This window comes from Vipera berus (genome assembly GCF_964194415.1).
Source record: "Vipera berus genome assembly, chromosome: W".
Lineage (NCBI taxonomy): Eukaryota > Metazoa > Chordata > Lepidosauria > Squamata > Viperidae > Vipera > Vipera berus.
The window spans coordinates 53,397,703-53,420,186 of NC_138210.1; the positions used below are offsets into that span (position 1 = coordinate 53,397,703).

Consider the following 22,484-nt stretch of genomic DNA (forward strand, 5'->3'; position numbering starts at 1 on the left):
TTATCATGAGCTGTAATGCTGATATTATTAAATATCAGCAGTCAATATCATCATCAAAGATTGTCAGGACCTGGCAGGTCAAATGGACCCAATCAAAAGTCAGTGAAGACTGTGATAGTGCCATTAGCAAAGACCAGGCTAGGACTTGACATCAACCGAGATGGAGGCCACAAGACTAAAATAAGAGGGAAAACCCCAATAAAAGATAGTAAGCACCAAATAAAGGGTGGGGTGGATCAGAAAAAGGGAGAAAAATATGGCCTTGGAAAGTCCGATCAACCTGAGTTGGGGAATAGGGACAACTCACACCGTGACCTCATTCTTGCTACCAGTAGGAAGGTGTTGGGTTGGATGGTGCCCCGGGATGAACTGAACTTGATCAATGGTGCTTTGCCTCTTGGAAGCAAAGCCTTGGCGCCTGGCAGCTGCCTGATTACTACTACTACTACTAGTCTCCCAAGGAGCAGTTGCCTTGGGGGAATTGTTGGAAGCGGGATGAGAGTTTTTCATCATCATGTGATGGTGGTCAAGCATGGGGGTGCTGCTGGCACAGACATTGGTCTGAGAAAGAGCCTTCTGATGGCCTAGGTGCATTTCCTGGAAGGGACCCGTGTGTTGATGGAGACGCTCTGGAGAAAGCAAGTGCTCCTGAGAATGCAAGTTTTCCCGGGAGAGAAGGCGCTCGTGAGATATGACACGCTCTCTTGGAATGGTGTAGTCGTAATGTGACGGGCGGTAGCTTCCCCCTCCACTTCCACCGTCTGAAAGGATGTGTTCTTGTGACATGACCCGTCGCGGATTATGTGACTTCTCAGAGTAGCTATCCATATCATAGTTCATTTTCATGGCATGTAAGGGCAGCGTCCCTCGAGTTAACTCAGCAAGGTGCCTCCGCTTGGCATAGAATTCATCCAAGTCCTTCTCCGCTGCTGAGAAACATGGGAAAAAAGTGAGATGTCAGTGGATGATGGGGAGACGGACAGATGAGATTAAAAAACAGGAGAAAGGAACGTTAGAGACATGGATGGATGGGCCCACGTGGCTTTGCGCTCAATGTTTAGTGCAGAACTGCCATGTCCTCCATTTTAAGGAGCATAAACACAACATAACATCCTGTCAATGGCTATGTTCTTTCAGGGTTTCTATTCTTCTCCAATTATACTGAGATTGTCTTCTTTCAGAAGGAACAATCCCAAAGGTATAGATCCCCTTAGGGAGCAGGAATCTGCAATGACTTCTGGGCTGAAAGTCCCACTTGGCTTTTACATGCTGTGCCAGAAACTATAATGCAAAAAGCAGTGGTTAGATCAAATGTGGATTTGATTTCATTTTATTGTAAAACAAAATTAAAATGAAATCATTTCATAATTTCTATTTTCTATCTTATTTATTGCAATTTGATAACAGTTGCTGGAGATGTCGGGGAATTGCATCTAAATTTTCTGGAATGACTTGCAGTTCTGGAGCCTTGGATTGTATTCCAATACCTACAGCTTAGGTCTAAAAGGAATCATACTGGTACATTAAATGTGATTGCAAAGCAATACATATTTATCTACTGGATTGTTCCATTCATATATAAGGATTAGGACTTATTGAATGTCCTGTTCCTCCAGTCGACTCATTCTCATATAGGTCGGCAGCTGTGAGTTAACTGGTGGCAGTTCAGTGCTCTCTTTGGAAAAATCCCAAATGTAGGTTTTTACAGGGCACCGTAAAAAGTTAAAACAGTGACCAGGATGTCTGAAGTAAGAGGCCAAGATCTACTCAAATGCAGCTCTTGCTGAAAAGTCAAAGGCACAAAACTATTTTCCTTGCTCAGTTCATTTTTCTGGGTTCCATCACTACCATAGGGAGAATGAGGAGAAAATTGCTTAAAACAATGGATCACAAAGAAATATAATTGGTGTGCGTGCATATTTCTCATTTATAGTTCTTTTGTTATGAAAAAAGGAACACGACAGCCACCTTACACACACACACACCCTTTCACTTATATCTGAATGGGACAATTTATGAGATGTATATTGGTCAAATGCCCTCTGTCATGATAAATTATGCTCCTCTTCTACATAAAAGGCTCAGCAAAATCACACACAACTATCTCTGGAAAATCTCAGTGTGGCAATTTAAGGCTTGGGTGCTAAAATTCTTAAACTGTGGGGAGATGGGACCTAAGGAATAGAAGTCAAAGACTGAGATTTTGAAACAAGGTGAGAAGAAATATGCTACATCACTTATTAAGAGCTACTGATCCCAAGGAACAGTCTTGTAAGATGGTTTGTCACCTTTTTCTTTTAAAAAACAAAACAAAAACCCAACACCTCAGTTCCTTTCGTAAATAATTCAGCTTACCCAATCGTTTGAGTGAGGAGTAACGGTTGAGTTCTGACTTGATGGCTGACTCGTAGGATGGAGGCAGATGGGAGAGGTTGTGAAATGAACGAGAGCAGCTGAGGGTGTTGTATTTGGTTGAGGAATGGCTTGGGGTATCATTCATGTGCCAGTCTTTTAAGGGAGCAGAGAAATGAGAGAAAAATCTGTTAGTTTATGTAGACTTGATTTCTGCTGCATTTTACTTTACTTGCTTTCACACTCGCCATTGAGTCTGGGATGGTAAATCATTCATTCACTCTGCTCTGATGCAGAATCCAGATGGCAGTTTTCACGTTCTGTTCCCTTCTCATGGTCTCCAGGTGGGTCCTCCAAGGATATCTCCTTGGGTTAGTGCAAAACACCCACAACCCACTTCAAATTGGGGAGAGCATGTGTAAAGCCTGTTTTTATTTATTTATTTATAAAATTTATGGGCCGCCATCTTACCATAGGATAACTCTGCGTGGCTTACAGTCATCAAAATGTATCTATACACTAAAACATGAATAAATTAAAACCGAACATTAAAACCCAAGGACATGTGGGGATGGCAGGGGCGGAATGAGGGGAGGTGGGATCTGTGGAATGCGGGGAGGTGGGATGTACCTCCACTGTGCTGTTCCCACATTGGGGCCCCAAGCCGACAGGCAGAGCCAGTTCTTTAGGCCCTTACGAAAGGATAGGAGGTTGGGGCCAACCTCACATTGGGGGGTCAAGATGTTTCAGAGGGCAGGAGCAACAGCAGAGAAGGCCCTCCTCCCGGACCCCACCAGCTGAAATAATCGGTGTGACGGAACTCTAAGCAGGCCTCATCTGCCAGCATGAGTGGGACAGGCCATTCCCAGTGCGGTGAGACGGTCCCATAAGTAACCTGGACCCATGCCGTGAATTGCACCCAGAAGCAGACCGGTAACTAATGCAGCTCACGGAGCAGTAGTGTTATTGGGGTCATTCTAGCCCCCCACCCCCCAAATTGCTGATGCACTCTGCACCAGCTGTAGCTTCCGAATGCTCTTCATTCCAACGTGCAATTTGATTCAAAGAGGTGAGTTGACTGGGCAATTGAAATCAGCAAACTGATTGTTTGATTGTTCCCTTTAATAAAAGTGAACGTGCAATAGCATGAATCCTGCATTGCTTTGAATTGATTCAAAAACACCAGCTCAATTTGGCCCGATGAACTAATTTGGCTCAATAAGCTAATTTGACAGTTTGATCCAAAGGAGAGCTTTGATTCACAAGCCTGTCAAGGGTAGCTTTGAATCAAAACTCAATATAACTTTTGCCACCAGGGAAATTAGCAAAGGGTGGAGAGTGCCAGGGTCTCTTCAGCACGAGTTGAGAAACTTTCCTTTTAAATCGGCTGTTTTCTTACTCAATTCAGCATTACCAACTGGTTTTTAATTACCTATTTTCTTTTCCCCTCTGGCAGTTTCTGTAGTAACTCATTTAATTTTATTTAGTCTGAGAAATTGCTTCTCCCCTTTCATTACTGACTGGTCTTCATTTATGATTGCAACTCTATAATTTGTTACAAATATTTTGGCAGCCACATTAAAATACTTTATTTTCCACTCAACATATTTCTGTTAGGATGAGCAAGCCTGCATTAGTCCTTCAGAACCACTTCCTTTGTGCGTATTCCCCTCCACCTGTTCCAGGGCACAACCTCAACAGCCTCAAAGACCATACAGTATACCAGTGATGGCGAACCTTTTAGAGACTAAGTGCCCAAACTGCAACCCCAAACCCACTTACGTATCGTCGGGTGTTGGGTGGGCGTGGCCCATTGGGTGGGTGTGGCCAATTGGCTGGGCATAGCCCATTGGGTGGGCGTGGCTGCAGTGGTAACGGCAGACTGGGTAGGACTAAAGAGTTCAATCAATCCATTCCTACTTTGCGAGATCTCTTTTTTTCCCATGAGAAGTTGAAAATGATTGATTGAAACTTTTTTTATTTTTGCACACGAAGGCAGAGGCCTAAAGCGAAAAGGTTTTATAAAACCCAGCTGAAGGCCTAGGACTGGGGCAATGGCGCGCGTGCCCCATAGACAGGGCTCTGCGTGCCACCTGTGGCACGCATGCCATAGGTTCGCCACCACGGCCATATACCCTTCCAATAAATGAACAAATCCACCTTTCTTTCTCCCCAGACCTTATCCACTTTTTTTACTCATTTACTCTCCACCTTGTTCCCAATTCTGGCCATTACACAGAAGTAGCCTGTAGGTAGATACAAATGGAGTCCACCTCTCATAGGAAAGGATAGGTTTGGGGGACAGAGAAAGGGAGATTTGTTCAGTTCTTCAGCTCCTAAATACAAAAGTGCTGTGACATTATTCATACAATTAGCAGTTGGGCTAGACACTAAATAATCATTTTAGAATGCCTGTAGTTAGATGCCATTTTTAAAATCTGGTTCGTACTTGGATAGGGACCATGCAAAAATAAGAGACTGGACCGCAACCGAGTCCAAAATTTCCATTGCTAAGCAAGGCAGTTTTTAACTGAGTCTTGCTCCATTTTACAATCGTTCTTGTCACAATTATTAAGCGCATCACTGCAATTCTTAAGTTAGTAACACAGTTGTTGATTTCGCTCATCAGAAGATCGCAAAGGGTGATCGCATGACCCGGGGACGCTGCAGCTGTCATAAATACATGCCAGTTGCCAAGGATCCAAATTTTAATCATGTGACCATAGGGATGCTGCAGTGGGTCCGAAGAGTGAAAAACCGTCATAAATCACTTTTTTCAGTGCTACTGTAACTTTGAATGGTCAGTTATTTATTTATTTAGCGTATGGCTGGTCACACACAATATTAAAAACATTTCATATTTACAAGTTAAAACAGTTAAAACAATTAAAAAGAAGCAGTAATAAAACCTAAGAGGAAACCAGAAATAACATTTCAGAGTTTGATGCCGAGTTTGGAAATCCAGTCAGTAGCTGCCGTTGTTACGCAGAGGAAGTCCTTGAAATCTCCTGGGTATTTTCTATTAGTGCATTCCCTCGCTATATGTTGGATAGTCTGTCGGGGAGCCCCGCAATCACATTGCGCTGAAGATGTCTTCCCCCATTTATACAAAGAATCGGCACACACCCCATGAGTCGTTCTAATTCTATTGTAAGTCACCCATATGTGTCGGGGTAAATTGAACCCTGGAGGTATATTATTAGGATTAATATGCTCGAAAATATCTTGGGAGGTATAGCTATTCCATGCTTCCATCCACTTTTGTGTGGTGCTCTGATGTTCGGCCAGCAGCTTAAGCACTGTAAGGAGTGGTGGGTTTCTTGACTTTAGTCAACCTCTTAAAAGAACAGAGGTATAACCATGAATGGATAGAGAGGAGTTTAGCAGGATCTTACTATACTCCCGAATAAGAGCTTCTTGTCGTCGTAAATGCGGGGGGAGTATATGGCTAAGAACTGGTAGCCAGTGAATAGGTGTAGATTTTATGCACCCAGTAATTAATCTCATCGTATAGTTAAGTTGAACATCGACAAGTCTTGTATGTGGGCTGTTTATCCATACAGGTGCGCAATATTCTGCTACAGAGTAGCAAAGCCCAAGGGCTGCGCATCGAAGAGTTGGAGCTGAAGCTCCCCAAGTTGTTCCGCATAGTTTTTGCAGAATGTTGTTTCTGCTGTTAACCTTGGCAGCCATATTCTGAATATGTTTTTTAAAAGACAGAGTCCTGTCTAGGGTGACTCCCAGATATTTTGGTGTAGCCACATATGGGAGCAATTTATTATTTAGGTATATATTGAGTTCTCTTTTTGCTAATTTATTATTAAAGTGGAAACATGATGTAACTGTTTTGCTTACACTTGAGATTAGCCTCCATTGGTGGAAGTATGTGCTCAGAGTTGTAAGGTCGGCTGTAAGTACACCTTCTGTAACTTCGATGTCCTTGTGGCTATATGCTAATGCCAGGTCATCAGCATAAGAGAACTTTGTTGATAGCGTAGATGGTATATCGGAAATATATAAATTGAATAAAGATGGGGCCAGTACAAAGCCCTGAGGGAGTCCATTATTCAGGTGTCTTTGCTTACTAATTTTATCACCCATAATGACTTGAAAGGTCCTTGCTGAGAGCATGTTATTTATTAGACGGCCCATGGTTCTACAAGGAACAGCATGGAGGAATTTGCTTAATAGTCCATCCCTCCACACTATCGTATGCTGCTGTGAGATCCACAAACACAACAGATGTTTTCAATTTATTCTGGTAACTACTTTCAATGTGGCTAGTAAGACTAAGGACTTGATCGGCACAGCTCCAATAAGATCTAAACCCAGCCTGTTCAATCGGTATTTGTTTGTTAATTTTCTGTCCAATTCTGTTAAGTATCAGCCTTTCAAGTAGTTTATAACAAACACTTAACAGAGCAATGGGACGATAATTTTCTGGCTTGTTGCTTTCTTTCCCAGGTTTTAATATGCCGATTACCTTAGTTCTCTTAAATTCTGAAGGGAGCTTACTGGAAGTTAAGATATCTGTGTAGAATTTTGCCAGCCATTCTCTTGTGCAAGGCCCAGAGTGGATGATAAATTCAGGCATTACTCCATCAAAACCAGGAGATTTTCCAGCTTTGACATTCTTCAGGGCAGTATCTATTTCAGCCACTTGGAAGGGTCGAGCATATTCCTGGCTAGGTGAGCACAAAATTTTTAAGTGCTTTAATTCTCTTTTCACTAATTTAGTATGTTTCTTATCATGGGGTACTCTAGTTAAGTTAACAATTCGAGTTTAGTGAATGGTCACTAAACAAATGTGCTAAGTCAAGGACAATCCACCGTCAACTAGCGGAAATGTTTATCTCATTTGTGACCCAATTAAGAACATGACTGCATGGATGAAACCGGTGATATCATAAGTCTAATGATTTTGTTGGATTTTGGCAGCACTATTGACAATAGCAAGGATTTCTTTTGGAGAAGGAAACCGGGGGAAAAGCAACAGAGCTTTGTTTAAAAGCTTGTAGCCTCCTTTTGTTTTGAAATGCTTTTGAATCCAAGCTCAGCACTACTGAAATTATCTTTCAATATGTATTGTGATCCCACCTTATCTTTCTGTTCATTTCATTTCATTTTTATTATAACGGTGTTTAAAAAAAATTATCAGTTTGCTATCAAGAAATAGAGCAAATGACTCATTAAGGCTTTGATCCCATATGCCCCACTGAACACAGCAAGCCTTTTGAATAAACAGGCAAAAGGTGGGGCTAATTTGTGGAAAACCGTTGAAGATTTGTATACAGATAGTCCTCAACTTCTGGCCACAACTGGGACTGGAATCTCAGTGATTAAGTGAGTCATCATGTGACTGGATCTGAATTTACAACCATTTTTACTTTGGTCATTAAGCAAATATCGAGGTCACTAAATTAACCACATGATCGCTAAGAATATCAGATTTCCCCAGTGGATTGTTTGTTGGAATCTGGCTGACAATTTGCAATCATGTGACCTCAAGATGATACAACCATCATAAATGTGATTAGGTTGCCATTCACCCAAATTGCAATCCCATTCCTGTGGGGTTTGGTGCAATCATCATAACTTCCAGAAAGAGTCGTAAATCACTTTTTCCCAGGCTGTCATAACTTTGAACCTTCACTGAGCAAATCGTCATAAGTCAAGGACTACCTGTATGTGAATTGTAAGTACAATGTTTGTGATCTTGTTAGGGTTTGTCTGAAACTCATTTATTTACTGTACATTAGAAACCCTCAGACAAAAATCTTCAAAATGAGAACAATTTAAAACAAACAAAGTGAACAAAAGCCACTTATCAAACAGCAGCAGGTTATAGGAAGGACACAAACAGCACAGCAGCACAAATTCAAAACGTTTCTGATAGAAAGTAGAGACAAAAACGAGACACACCAAGTTTCCTTCGTGGGGCTAATGCATATCCCAGGAGCTGAGCCTAGAATGTATGGAAGATATTTGCTTGTTTGTCTATGCTTTAAATATTTCACCAGTTATAGGTGGCATTTAGATCCTAAAAAGCTTGCAAGTATGTATCCGAACTATCAACCTAAATGTTGGAGGTGTGGTGGCGAAGACGCAACGTACTTTCATATCTGGTGGACCTGTAAAAAGGTTAAAGCTTTTTGGATTAAAATCTGGTGGAATATGCAGAAGATATTTAAGCAAAGGATAAAGTTTTGTCCGCAATTGTTTTTATTGGGCATAATTACGGATACTACTGTTGTGGACACTAAGTTGATGTTGAACTTAATTACGGCAGCAAGACTTTTAGTAGGTCAATATTGGAAGAAGGAGGAACTGCCGCCTATAGAAGAATGGACTTTAAAAGTTTCTGACCTGGCGGAAATGGCAAAGATATCGGCTTATTTGAAAGACCATTCGCAACAACGTTATATTATGGAGTGGAAAAAATGGATTGAGTACATCCAGAACAAATATGGGACTAAAAAGTTTCATTTAGCATTTGTATAAGTTTTGATGTGATATTAGTATTGCTTGTAGTCATTTTATATGAGCTAGAGTGCGATAGACTTAATAGCTTATTGTTGTTAGCATATGGTTGTTTATGATTGTTTTTATTTTTATACCTTGTATTTAGCTCTGGGAAGTCGGGGATGGGGGAGGGGGGAAGGGGAGGGGGGAGGGTTAGGGAGGGCTAGGAAGGGTTGGGTGGGGGGTGGGGGGGGGAGGGATTGTTAAAGATAAAATGTATTGAAAAACTTTTCAATTAAAAAAAAATATTTCACCAGGTGATAGGAAAATAAGACAATGACCATAACGTAGGTGAACGTTGCTTAGAAATTTTAGCTGGAGATTTGGAAAGTTGATGCTGAACATACCTCAGATTTGGGAAGACAGTATAGATCTACTGAATTATAACCCACTAGTCTTTGTTAAAAAATAAAATACAGGTAATCTTTGACTTATAACAGTTCATTTAGTGACAGTTCAAAATTACAATGGCATTGAAAAATGTGACTTATGAGCATTTTTCACAGTGACAACCTGATCATGTGGTCAAAATTCAGATGCTTGGCAACTGGTTCATATTTATGACCGTTGCTGTGTCCCAAGGTCATGTGATCACATTATGCAACCTTCTGACAAGCAAAGTCAATGGGGAAACCAGAATTCACTTAACAACTGGGTTTACTAACTTAACAACTGAAGTGATTCACTTAACAAAGGTGGCAAGGAAAATCGTAAAATGGGGCAAAAGTCACTTAACACATGTCTCACTTAACAGCATAAATTTTGGGCTCAATTGTGGTCATATGTGGAGGGCTACCTGTATCATCTAAAGGCTGGCCTACCCAATTTTGTTTTAAAAAGACTAACCAAAATAAGTTCTATACCAAAACTCAAATCCTCCCAAAAGCACCTTGAGGCATTGGCAAAATCCAGCCCTGGGTCTCATCCAGCGCCATCACTGAATCACTGCCTCAACTGCAAGAGAGGAAGTATATTCCTTCCAGGAATAGACAGTGCTGAGCATCACAACCCCCCCAGGCCATCTCAGCGTGAGGCTCTCAGTTCCTACAAGCTGTGCAAGGCTGAGCTCCATATGGCATAAAGGTCAGGCAGCAAACTGGTTAAGTTTTCTTGCCTTGCTTAGCAAGTACAAACCACTGCTGCGAAACAAGCTTTGTTTGAGCAAAGGAAACCTCCAGTCTTGGCGTTTGGCTAACTGAAGTACAGATTCATTTTCCCTTCTGCCAAAGCAACTTGGTGCCAGGATCAATGATTCTAGAAGACCTCCAAGGTCCCTTCCAATATTATTGTTGTTGTTGTTGTTTTTAAATCCTGGGATTTTAATTTCTGTCCCTGAGCTCCAATCCAACTTCCATGAAGGAAGGATCATTCTATCAAGCCAACTTCTCTGTTTGTTCCTGCCACCTCATCTTTCCTCTGAGGGCCACTGTAATTTCTGATTTGGTTGTTTCTTCCTCCATCTCTTTACTTCAAACCTAGCTCACTTTTTTACACCAGATGAGTCGGCTTCCATATGTAGCTAAATTAAAGCTCACAGTAGCCTCGGTCAGAATCATCAGCCGTGAAGAATGGTGCTAGGAGCTAAGATGTGAAAGACCACAAATTATCTACTTCTGAGAAATAATCAAATCAAAATCAAAATAATTCTATGTCCTGATAGCCGGATGCTTCAACATGGTGAGAGCATCTTAAAATGGAAACGAGTCAAGACATCAATTTTATTATTCAATAAAGTCAAGACATTATTCCTGAAAAGAATAGTGACATTCTGGGTCCCTGCTCTATTATCATACTTATGTAGCTTGGAATATTCAACTCAGGGAGGCTTAATCCTGAGAAAACACATATAGGATTGTGTAGTCCTATCGTTCCAGGCTTATGCACAAGGAGGGAGTAGAAATTTTTTTGTGTCCAAGTTTGGCATTCATCACACCCTTTTTCAATGAAAAAGAAGGCATGAGATAGAAAGCCTTGATACAAACCTGGACTACAGGGATAGGAGGAGGGTTTAACCATTCCTGAAACCCATTTCCTACCCAAAATTTTCCTTTCTCACCAGTTGCCATTTGTAGGAAATCCTGATTCAGGGTTCAAATAGGAGCTAAGCTATTGTAATATTGAAAATGGTGCTCTGCAGTTTTGGACCTACATAGTACATCCATTGCTATCTGTTTGATTGCAATGCTTGTTCTGCATTTCTCTGTCATAGTTCAACTCCCAGTTCTGCGAAAGCAGAATTTAAAAATGTTCATGTCACATTCTCTGTGACCATCATGAGTAGCAGGCACACTCCGCCCCTTTCATTTTGTGCTAGCCTTTACTTGGTCTTCTGGGTGAACATAACCTCCAATGCAGTGTTTTCTCAACTTTGGCAACTTCAAGATGTGTGGACTTCAACTCCCAACTCCCAGCAGGGCTGGCTAGGGAATTCTGGGAGTTGAAGTCCATACGTGTTAAAGCTGCCAAGATTGAGAAAACACTGCTGCAGTGACACAAGACTGGCCTCTCCATAACAGATTTTGGCTGCTCTTGGGTGGTCAGGATCAGCTTAACATTTTTTGGCAGCAATGCCAATGGGTAGGGATATTTTTCCCCTGGCGGAGTGGGTCGCTAAGGGTTCTTTGTATTTTAAACCATATTAAATTTCACTGTAGTGTTGTTCCATGGTGTTTCCTTTCTTAAAACATGGCTTGGTTTAGATAAGGCAGTAGCAGCAGAGGCAGACCGAGCTTAGTCCTCTGGATGTCCACATCCAGACCAGATCAATAATGTGAAATTGATCAGGCCTCAACTCTCAGGAATGGATGTCAATGAAGATAGACGACTTCCAAGGAATTTGCATATTCCTTGTCTCATTTTTCCTGTCTCCCAATGTGTGTTGGCTTAGCTTATTTTATGATGCAGCCATGTGTGGGTGTCTATGTGTGAGTGTATAATAGGGTGTGTGTCTGTCTGAATAGGAATTTGTCAGAATGAAGGAAGGGAGACACACACACACACACACACACACACACACACACACACCCTTAACTTTTTTTCCCTTCCTTTTGTAGTTGTAGGGGCACTCACTAAACACTGGGCATTTTGGGGAAGATCGTTATTAAAACGGTCAATGTTTTCTTCTGTTTTTGTGGTGGCTTCTGTTAATGAGAATTTGCTTGACGTTTTAATAAAATAATTTAGAGCAAAAGGAAGTGAACAGTTTTGTGAAGCCCAACGGCATGTCTTTATACCCAAGGGCATGTTAGTTGCAGCCTTGAGGTGATTTTATTTTATTTATTTATTTATTTAATTAAATTTTTATACCGCCCTTCTCCCGAAGGACTCAGGGCGGTGAACAGGGCATATCTTAAAACTACAAAAGTACAAAAGTTAAAAAAGAATTAAATTATTGCCCACAATAAAAACAATAAAATATATATATAAATATTAAAACCCTAAGTAATTCCCCATCAGGCCAGGCCAGCTTGTTCAAATAAATGGGTCTTTAACCCGCGCCGGAAGGAGCGGAGATCCGGTGCCATCCGGAGCTCAACCGGCAGCTGATTCCACAAAGCCGGAGCGCCCACAGAGAAGGCCCTCCCCCTGGGGGCCACCAGCCGGCATTCTCTGACTGGAGGCACCCTGAGGAGGCCCTCTCTGTGGGAACGCACGGGGCGTTATTAAGAAATTTTAAAATAATTGTAATTTAATTTAAATGTATAAAACCATACACTTCATTCCTCTGTCCTCCTGAAAAGGTGCCCTGTTTTGTTTTGTTTTCTCACTGCGTACAATTCAACTTTGGAATTTGCTACCACAAGATATGGTGCAGCCTACTAGCCTTTAAAAATGGTTAGGCCGATTCATGGAAGTCACGGGGATCAAACACCTTGTTGACAGTAGAACTGCCTCTGAAGGCCATCTGCTACTAACTAGTGGACTTCCTTGTGCAGTTGGTTAGCCAGTGTGAGAACCAACTGCAGGACACAGTGGGCCAGGGCTCTGATCCAACAAGGCTCTGCTCATGTTCAAACAACATGGACATGTCCGTCTACTCTCCAAGAGTTAAGTTCAACTCCTCAAAACTTTTTTGATGGCAACCCTCAAAACTGGATAACTGCTTTAACTTTCTGCTTCAAATCATAGGTGCCTGTGAGGATGGAAAGAGGGGAAATGACAAACAAGGATCATCATGGTCACAACATAAAATCCCTTGGCTTATACACAGTACTTGCATCTGTCACTGAGTCAGAAATAGAAAAGGCCAAGATTTAGATCATGACATTGCAATTTTGTCATTCTTTTCTTCATTGCAGTTTGTGCCAGACTTCTATTCTCAACAGCCATATTCAGCTCTGTCTACTTTATTTGGTGACCCAGCCCCAATACAAAGGGAAGAGGATTAAACTGCCTATCTCAGAATCATCTTTTGATCCAGGGTGGTTCTTAAGCCTGTTGTTGTTTTTTAACAAAACAGCATACGAGATCAGAAATCCAGCATATAAACTCTCCTTATGGTAACACCTCCCAAATTTTTTCCTTCATTACCCCACACCAGTTATCAGAAAGTCTTATTGAACTTCAGGTATTCTGGTAAGTCCCTCCCTTCGGCACCATCAAAATTTGAGCGGTTGCCGAACGAATGGTCGTAACTCAAGGACTACCTGAATTATAAAACCAACACCACTGAATTATCTTTATGTCATTTCACTTAATTACCATTGGCAACTTCCCTGATTTTTCATCATAATGTGGGATACTTAGGGAGATTGCTGAATATATTTTAGTACATGTGACAATTTTGAACTTGATTTAAATGTCCCTGTTATGATCAGTAATGGGTTCATGTGCTGTTATCCAAAAAAAAAATCCAATTTTACAGTTTGGGGTAATTTACCCAGCTTTGGGAAGCACTGCCTTATGGTAAATTCTTGCTGGATAGCCATAGCCAACAATAATTTCCTATTCTTCCAATAGATTGCAGAAAATTGAGGACTCCTAAATATACTATTGGGGTGAGGGTGAGGTTGTAAAAGACTGTGTAGGTTGTATATCACTTTAGGGAACTTTTCAACTGAAAAGTAGCACCAGTATATATAGGCACAATTACATACAAATACAGCTCTGGGTGTAAATGAATGATAAATGTATGAAAAGGTATATAATGAATCAGTGATTTGATGGGACTCTCCCAACACTTTTGACATTTCTGTTTATATCAGTCACTAGCTAGGGATCAGACACCACTGGACACTTACCCAGAGTGGCTGTGTGGTGCTTAGGGCTGTTGACGTTCAAATGGATGTAATTGTGATGCATGTTATCTGCAAGGCAAAAAAAGAGAAGCATGCATGGGGCCGTGCTGCACGTTCTTGCAGGCGGCCACTAGAGGTCATCTCATTCAGGTTTTCCCAAGCACCAGCTCTGGAACATGGGTACCAATCCCGCTGCTTTAAATCAGAGAGGACCCAGAGGCATTTGGCCCTCCTCTTTGCAGCTTTTGGTCTGTGTCCAAACATGGCAGTGCTCAGAACGCTCACTGCAAAGGGAAATGGTCTTATTAGGTCTCCTTTTGAAACTTGTTTTTTTTTTTCTAGCTTGCACGTGCTGGAGGAATGTGATCTGCAGAAATCACTGGGGAATTCTTTTCGCCATAGAGAGCTGAACACTACTGTTTACAGAGCAGTAATAGGTATGCAGCTCGGTGGAGGGGGAAAAAAAGGGGCAACTTTCTATAATTCCCAGGTTTTGTTTGGTGCTAGCATTCTGTCTCCCCTTTCCTCTTACAGTACTGTGATTTTTCAAATAGGTTAGACAAAGAGAAGACAAAGACACAGGAAACAAGGAACAGTGTCAGGATGCTTTTCAGCATTTGGACAGCAGATTTGACATTTGCCCACTCCCATCTCCTACAAAGCTTGGGTTCTCCTGTGCATGCTGATGGCCTTCCTATTATTTGTTTGTTACACTGTTTGGGCTACTGTCTTGACTGCATTCACCACCTGAGTTTCCTCTTTGAATGATTATGGTCAAGATTCCCTGGCTGGACTCTTAACATCTCTGGGAAGAAAGTGCAATGTCCTTGAACAGAAAACCCCACTTTCTTTTCTTTTCACCTGGAAAAGGAGCAGTTTTGTATCTGAATGCAGTTCTCTCCCCCTCCTCACTACCCTAATATTAATGTTTGAGCCAGCACAAAGACAGCCAGACAGCTAGAATTGGTTGTCATGGCAAACAGGCTGTTTCCCCGTGAGTTTTTTGCAGCTTAGTTCCTGCTGCTGATACATATATAATTTAAACGCTGCAACCTCCAACTTGCAGAAGTTAGCATGAGATACTCCTAGGGGGAAATTGCAGAGGGGAAGGACCTGGAGATAGGATGGAGACAAAACATGGGGGTAGGAGGATGCTGGTAGTTGGCAAAAAGTTATCTCAGTGATTCTAGGAAAGTGTACTGCATTGTGTAGATATATTGTTGTTTGTGTTCTCAGTAACATTTATCCAACACTTTTTTTCCAAAGAGGTTTGAAAAGATCTTCCATTTGGATCTTAATATCCAATGTTTGTTCTCACCAGAATTTAGACTCCAAAACATGGAAGTGCCAGACCTACAAACAATGTTATGAAACTTTTACCTTGTTTGACTTCTTTGAGTATGTCTGATTCAACAGTGAACCAACACTGAGGAGAATGTTTCTTGAAAACCTGTGTCTTCTGTCTTGATTTCATCGCTGTTCCCATGATTTGCAAGATGGGGTTGGTTCAAATATCATGACCTACTCATTATATTTCTCAGTTTGTACATACCATGGTTTCGTGTTATCGCCAAGTGGATTACAGGGTCGTAAAAAGGGGGAAAAATCTTTTTGATCATTGGCCAGTTCAAAGCTTATACTCAGTTTAGAAACTGAGATATATCACTCACACTATTCCTGATGCAAACTATTTTTATCAGAACTTTTGTAGCCTAATCAAGAATTTGGAAATGATTTCCAACTAACAAAAGCCAAGATGTTTAACTTACTATTCCTGAGCTTGAGATCCCTTATTGCATCTTGACAAGTTGAAGATGGGTGAACTTCAACTCCCCATAATTCCCCAGCCAGCTTTGCTGGGACTTGAATTCCACATATCTTCAAATTGCCAAGGTTGAGAAACACCGCTTTATTGCATCTTCACTCTTAGGTCATACCACTGGAATTTCATAGCATGTTTTGGTTTTGGGGTCTTTTTGCAAATAGAAAAAGCAAGATATTTGTTATGGCATTATTTCTGCTGCTTAGAAGTCAGTAAGCCCCCTTCCCCAAAATTTAAAATAACCGACACACACCAGTGACCGTATCAAATCACTGGTCTGCTGAGGTCAACAAAGTAAAGGATAGATTTAATTTAATTTAATTTAATAATATTTCTATACCGCCCTTCTCCCGAAGGACTCAGGGCGGTGAACAGGGCAAGAATAAAAATACAAAATTACAAAAGTTAAAACAAGATTAAATAAATGCCCATATTAAAATACATCTTAAAAAAACCCAGTAAAAACAATAACAAACCCCCCCAATGTGCCCTATTGAAAAATTGCCTTTGGAAAAGGTGAGCATCTGATAAAGGCATAAATTCTCTTACCCAGTAGCCCCACATCTCCTTCTCTTACCATGACTACTTTTGGAAGGTTTCACTGCATTGTACAGATTCTTCGGAGGACGAGCTGAACCATTGTCTTGGAAGTTTGAGGTCATCACAAGGCTGTTGTTGCGCTCAGAACATGAGGTGGTGCCTGCTTGATGCCTGAGAATGTCAACCAAAGCCCTGGCCAGAAAAAGAAGACAAATGTTCACAGAAGGAAAATCATAAAGTATACACATGGGTTCTGTTGAGGAACCTAGAACACGCATTTAACCATCTGCATGTTGATGGGGAAATTGTTTGACCCAAACTCTCCAAACAGAGTTTCATATTCCCACTCTGAATTGGGATGCAGCGCAGAATCGTGTAGTTAAATATAACTAGTAGCACTAAGTTGTGGAAGGGGAGAAGCAAGATGGTGCTGTATCAAAAATACATGTTAAAGGCAATTTTAAATGGAAACAAGTTCAAGGTCTTCTAGGCCCTTCTGTGTCTAGTGCTGTATCCAGTCCTAAGCACCCTATGAAAAAGGCGATAGACCAGGGGTCTTCAAACTCGGCCCTTTTATGACTCATGGACTTCAACTTAAAGTCCATGAGTCATAAAAGGGCCCAGTTTGAAGACCCCTGCAATAGACAGACTTGAATAGCTTCAAAGAATGGCAACGCTTTTGGTCAGTGATATAGAAGACAGCTTCTGGAAGCTAGTATATTTCATCTGGAGGACAAAAGATGATGAAGGCAAGTGAACAGGCTTCAAACGTGAAGAACTGTCTGTTAAGATAATTTAATAGCTGGAACAGTAAAGTGGATAATGGACCAGAACACACAGATTGGTGGGCTCCTACATGAGGCAATCTACATTATGATTGGTTGCTGGGTGTAAAGGGGGAGTTTCCCTCCCCCCACCCCCGTCTTTTTATTCTCTGTAGGCTGTTCTGTGATTTATCTGACGATTTACCTCATGATGTAGTGATGTGCCTGACTATCTAGTTTGCTGTATACATTGATATAAAATATATTTATTTCTATAAAACTACACGTTTATGTCAGCGTCTCTGACTTCATTTGGACACCTGCTGCACAATTCCTTAACACTGTCCCACAGAAGGAGATAGCAACTTGTTCTCTACCCTCTGGAAAATTTTGAATGAATGTAAATAAATTTATCCAATCCCATTGTAGCATAGACCTGCTTGTCTATTATTCAGAACAATAGTTATCTATTTATTCTTGATACTTGACACTTCCATGACACTTTATGTTGTAACACAGAACTTTGGACACCTTGCACAAGATTCTGGGGAATTTTTTAGCATAGAATAGAATAGAATAATAGAATAATAGAATAGAATAGAATAGAATAGAATAGAATAGAATAGAATAGAATAGAATAGAATAGAATAGAATAGAATAGAATAGAATAGAATAGACCTTGGATTCTTCTAGTCCAGCCCCCTGCTCAAGCAGGAGAACCTATACCATCTCAGACAAGTGACTGTCCAGTCAATTCTTGAAAATTTCCAGTGATGAAGCACCCATGATTTCTGGGGGTAAGCTGTTTCACTGGTTGATTGTCCTCACTGTCAGGAAGTTTCTCCTTAATTTCAGGTTGCTTCTCTCTTTGATCAGTTTCCAACCATTGTTTCTCCTCCTTTCCTCTGGTGCTCTTGTAAACAACCTGACCCCCTCTGCCTTGTGGCAGCCCCTCAGATACTGGAACACTGCTATCATGTCACCCCTATTTCTTCTTTTCTTTAGACTAGCCAAACCCAAGTTCCGCAGCCGTTCTTCGTATGTTTTGGTCTCCAGGCCTTTGATCATCTTAGTTGCTCTTCTCTGAATTTTTTCCAAACTCTCAACATCTTTTTTGTGATATGGTGACCAAAATTGGCTGCAGTATTCGAGGTGTGCTCTTATTAGGGCCTTATAAAGCAATACTAATACTTTGCGTGATCTTGATTTTATGCCTGTTTTCTAGCAAACCCATTCAGTTTGCAAAATATAATAATAATTTGGCTTTGTTATCACCAACTATGAAGTTTAACCATTAGAGTGTGTGTGTGTGTGTGTGTATATATAAATATATATATGTATATATACATATATACATATATACATATACATATACATATACATATACATATACATACATACATACATACATACATACATACATACATATATATATATATATATATATATATAGAGAGAGAGAGAGAGAGAGAGAGATGGGACGCGGTGGCTCAGTGGGTTAAGACGCTGAGCTTATCGATCAGAAGGTTGGCAGTTTGGCGGGTTGAATCCCGAGTGCCGCATAACAGAGTGAGCGCCTGTTACTCGTCCCAGCTTCTGCCAACCTAGCAGTTCGAAAGCACATAAAAATGCAAGTAGAAAAATAGGGACCATTACGGTGGGAAGGTAACAGCGTTCCGTGCGCCTTTGGCGTCTAGTCATGCCGGCCACATGACCACGGAGACGTCCTCGGACAAGCGCTGGCTCTTCGGCTTTGAAACGGAGATGAGCACCGGCCCCTAGAGTCGGAAACGACTAGCACGCATATATATATATATATTCCTCAATTGTCTGCCATATAGATATGTTCTGGTGCAACTTCACTTACAGCAATGTGGGATGATAGCATTTGTAATCCAATATTCAGTTTTTGCTCTAGAACATACCAGTACTTTCAACCCTGCTTCTTTGAGCCTATAGATCAGTATCTCTCAATCATGGCAACTTTAAGACATGCAGACTTCAACTCCCAGGATTCTCCAGCCAACTTGAAACCAGCTGGGGAATTCTGGAAGCGGAAGCCCACATGTCTTAAAGCTGCCTAGATTGAGAATCAATACTATAGATTATTGATAGACCTTGGTGTTGATGGGAACCCAGCCTGGCAAATTCATTCAATCTCTCTCACCAGCAACTGCATTTCCAGAACTTTTGCTCAACTATTTTAACTTTGATTGGGGTTTGTTTCTGATTTTTCATGGTTTAACATGTTATGCAAACCTAGCCATTCTTTTTAGGTTGTGATTCAATTTATTGTGGCAACCCAGAAAATGGGTTAATTCAATAATCAGTTTAAGCATGCTCTGTGAACCCAGCCAGCCTTACTCTAGGACAGTGTTTCTCAATCTCAGGAACTTTTAGCCATGCAGACTTCACCTCCCAGAATTCCCCCAGCCAGCATGCTAGGGGAATTCTGGAAGTTGAAGTCTGCATGGGTTAAAGTTCTGGAAGTTGAAAAAACCGCTTTAGGATGATTCTGGTTTTGCTCTTCATCTACTTGATGTGATATATTTTAAAAATCAGTGTTGATATATGACAGAATCACAGCCAATATAGTAATATAACTGGAATTTTACACAAGTATTCCCTGTTCACGTGAAGAAATCACTGGGAGATACAGGAAGTAATCTATGGATCTCACTCAACATTTCCATATAAATGAAGGCAGGTGGAGCACAATATAATATGAGGCACCCAATCTATAATTCACCTACCCAAGCTTGCTGCACATTGGAAGCAAATCTCTGCTGAAAGATTTTTATTTTGGTGAGAGAAGAATCAGCGCTCTCCATTGTAATTGTTTTAATATTAAGTGATAGGCTTCCACAACTCTGAAAGAGGCATGCTTTAGTTTTACTCATAGGACACGAAAACAAAATGCAGCCAGGAATAGGTAACTCAAATACTGTAATGGACGGTGAGAACAGCCTTGAGGAAGAGGAAGAAGTGCTACAGACAAGGCAGTGGTCAGGAAAGAGATATCTCAGCCCAAAGGAGAGTCAGAATGGAATTTGAGAAAGCATTCCAGACTTGACCCTTCCCAATTCTCTTTAGGACAGGGGTGTCCAACCTTGGAAACTTTAAGACTTATGGACTTCAACTTCCAGAATTCCCCATGCTGGCTAAAGAATTCTGGAATCTGAAGTCTACAAGTCTTAACTGTTGCCAAGATTGGGCACCTGCGTTTTAGGATAAAGGCAAGAGTTGCAAGATTGATTCAGCCCTTCAAAGTAGACCTGACGGACATCACAGTTGGGAATACTAAAACCAGTTTTTTTATAGGTTTCATGGTAAGAGAATCTTGCAACTCTGAATTTACTTCCACCTTCCTTGCCTCTACCCCCCCAAAAAACAGGAGGGTCAACTTTGAGATATTTCCTCAAATTCCATTCCCGCTTTGGACTAAGATTTCTTTTATTTGACTGTTGCCTGGGCTGCAGCTCTTCCACCTGTTCCTCAAGGTTATTCTCACAGCCCATCACGAATCCTTGGTTTGCAGAAGAGACTACAGCTTTGAGACAGAGCACAATGTTGAAGGCCAACTCTCTCAAGTCCAAGAAATTGAATATGTGATGAAAGAGAGACACTTTCTTACATCTTGCAAGGCTGCTGCTAATGCAAGTGGGAAATATTGGTCTGCCTAGTTTAGGAAAACAGGCTGTCTTGCAATAGGCTGATTTTCTTCTAGTTGCATCTAGATTTAGCAGCAAGTGAAAATATATCCAATTGAACCCAAATCTGGAGACCCTTTAGATTTGGAAGCAACGATCAATGGATCAGAATAGTTCTGGGTCCCCCTCTGCAGCCCTTATCCTTACCTGGGCACATTGAGTTCTCTCCCATGGGGTCTCCTGGAGGCTTTGCTGAAAAAGAACTTGATCCCGACTCCCACAGCAAAGGTGAAGCTGATGACGCCACAGATGACATACACGGTGCTATTGCTCTGCTGCTTGCTGCCATTGGGTACATCAGGCCCATTCGTGGCTGTGCCAGCAATGGTGGTTGCGAACCACTGGGGGCTGTCACGGCACTTCCCTTGCTCCAGTCTCCTGGATCGATCGTCACAGCAGAAGCGGTACTGGCAGGTACCGCAGCAGAACCGGTAACCCCCCGTGGTACAGTTGAAGGCCGCATCGTATTGCCCCATGACATCGTAGTAGCTTTGGCATGTTTCAGAGGGCCGGACTCTGCTGATTGTGCTAGTGGTTGAGTTAGAATTTGGTGCTGTCAAGCGCTTCAGATGGGCTAGGAGGCTGGGCAGTCCCCAACTCTGGTTTGTATAATGTGGTGCCTGAACTACAGCTAAGGCCGTGTGCCCAGCCAAGGCTTCCAGGGATGCGTAGAGCATGACCGTCAGCAACTGATGCATGATGGCGGATGGTATGGGGCTGAGAAGCTCAAGCCAGACTGGCCAATGTGGTGGGCCTTTTAGAAACTGTATAAAAGAGATCAAGGAAGGAAAACCCTAAAAAGATAAAGAAATGAGTGTTAAGAAAAGCCCTGGTGGAGTGAATGCAAAATGCTCCTCAATTTGATAGAGGTAGTCTCGACTTATGACAACAATTGAGCCCAAAATTTATGTTGTTAAGCGAGACATATGATAAGTGAGTTTTGCTCCATTTTGCTACCTTTCTTGCTACAGCCGTTAAGTGAATCACTGCAGTTGGTAAGTTAGTAACCCAGTTGTTAATTGAATCTGGTTTCCCCATTGACTTTGCTTGTCAGAAGGTCACAAAAAGTGATCACATGATCTTGGGACACAGCAATGGTCATAAATATGAGCCAGTTGCCAAGTGTTTGAATTTTGATCACATGATCATGGGGATGCTGGAAAGGTCATAACTGTGAAAAACGTCCATAAGACACATTTTCAGTGCTGTTGTAACTTTCAACAGTCACTAAACAAACAGCACAGGTTAGCCTTCTCTAGTGCAGTTGTCTTCAAACTCGGCCCTTTTATGACTCATGGACTTCAACTCCCAGAATTCCTCAGCCAGCATGCCTGGCTGAGGAATTCTGGGAGTTGAAGTCCATAAGTCATAAAAGGGCTGAGTTTGAAGACCCCTGCTCTAGTGTCTTCCAAAAACTCAACCTCCTCAAAGGGCATGTCAGAGGACATCAGGTTGGAGAAAGCTATGATAGAGCCATCAGGAACAACTGCTGATGATGTGCTTCTCCCTCATGAAGTTTCCCAAATCAACATCTCTC

At 41.5% G+C, this 22,484-nt stretch overlaps 1 protein-coding gene across 1 annotated transcript; it reads right to left on the reverse strand.

Moving 5' to 3' along the window:
• Nucleotides 1–303: 303 nt before the first annotated feature.
• LOC308676544 (protein shisa-7-like) lies at nucleotides 304–21,645 on the reverse strand (the record flags this gene model as incomplete). Its single annotated transcript, XM_081342391.1, has 5 exons — nucleotides 304–929; nucleotides 2,356–2,508; nucleotides 14,115–14,180; nucleotides 16,511–16,665; nucleotides 21,095–21,645. The coding sequence occupies 5 exons, from the start codon at nucleotides 21,643–21,645 to the stop codon at nucleotides 304–306; spliced, it is 1,551 nt and encodes a 516-aa protein (XP_081198517.1).
• Nucleotides 21,646–22,484: the final 839 nt, after the last annotated feature.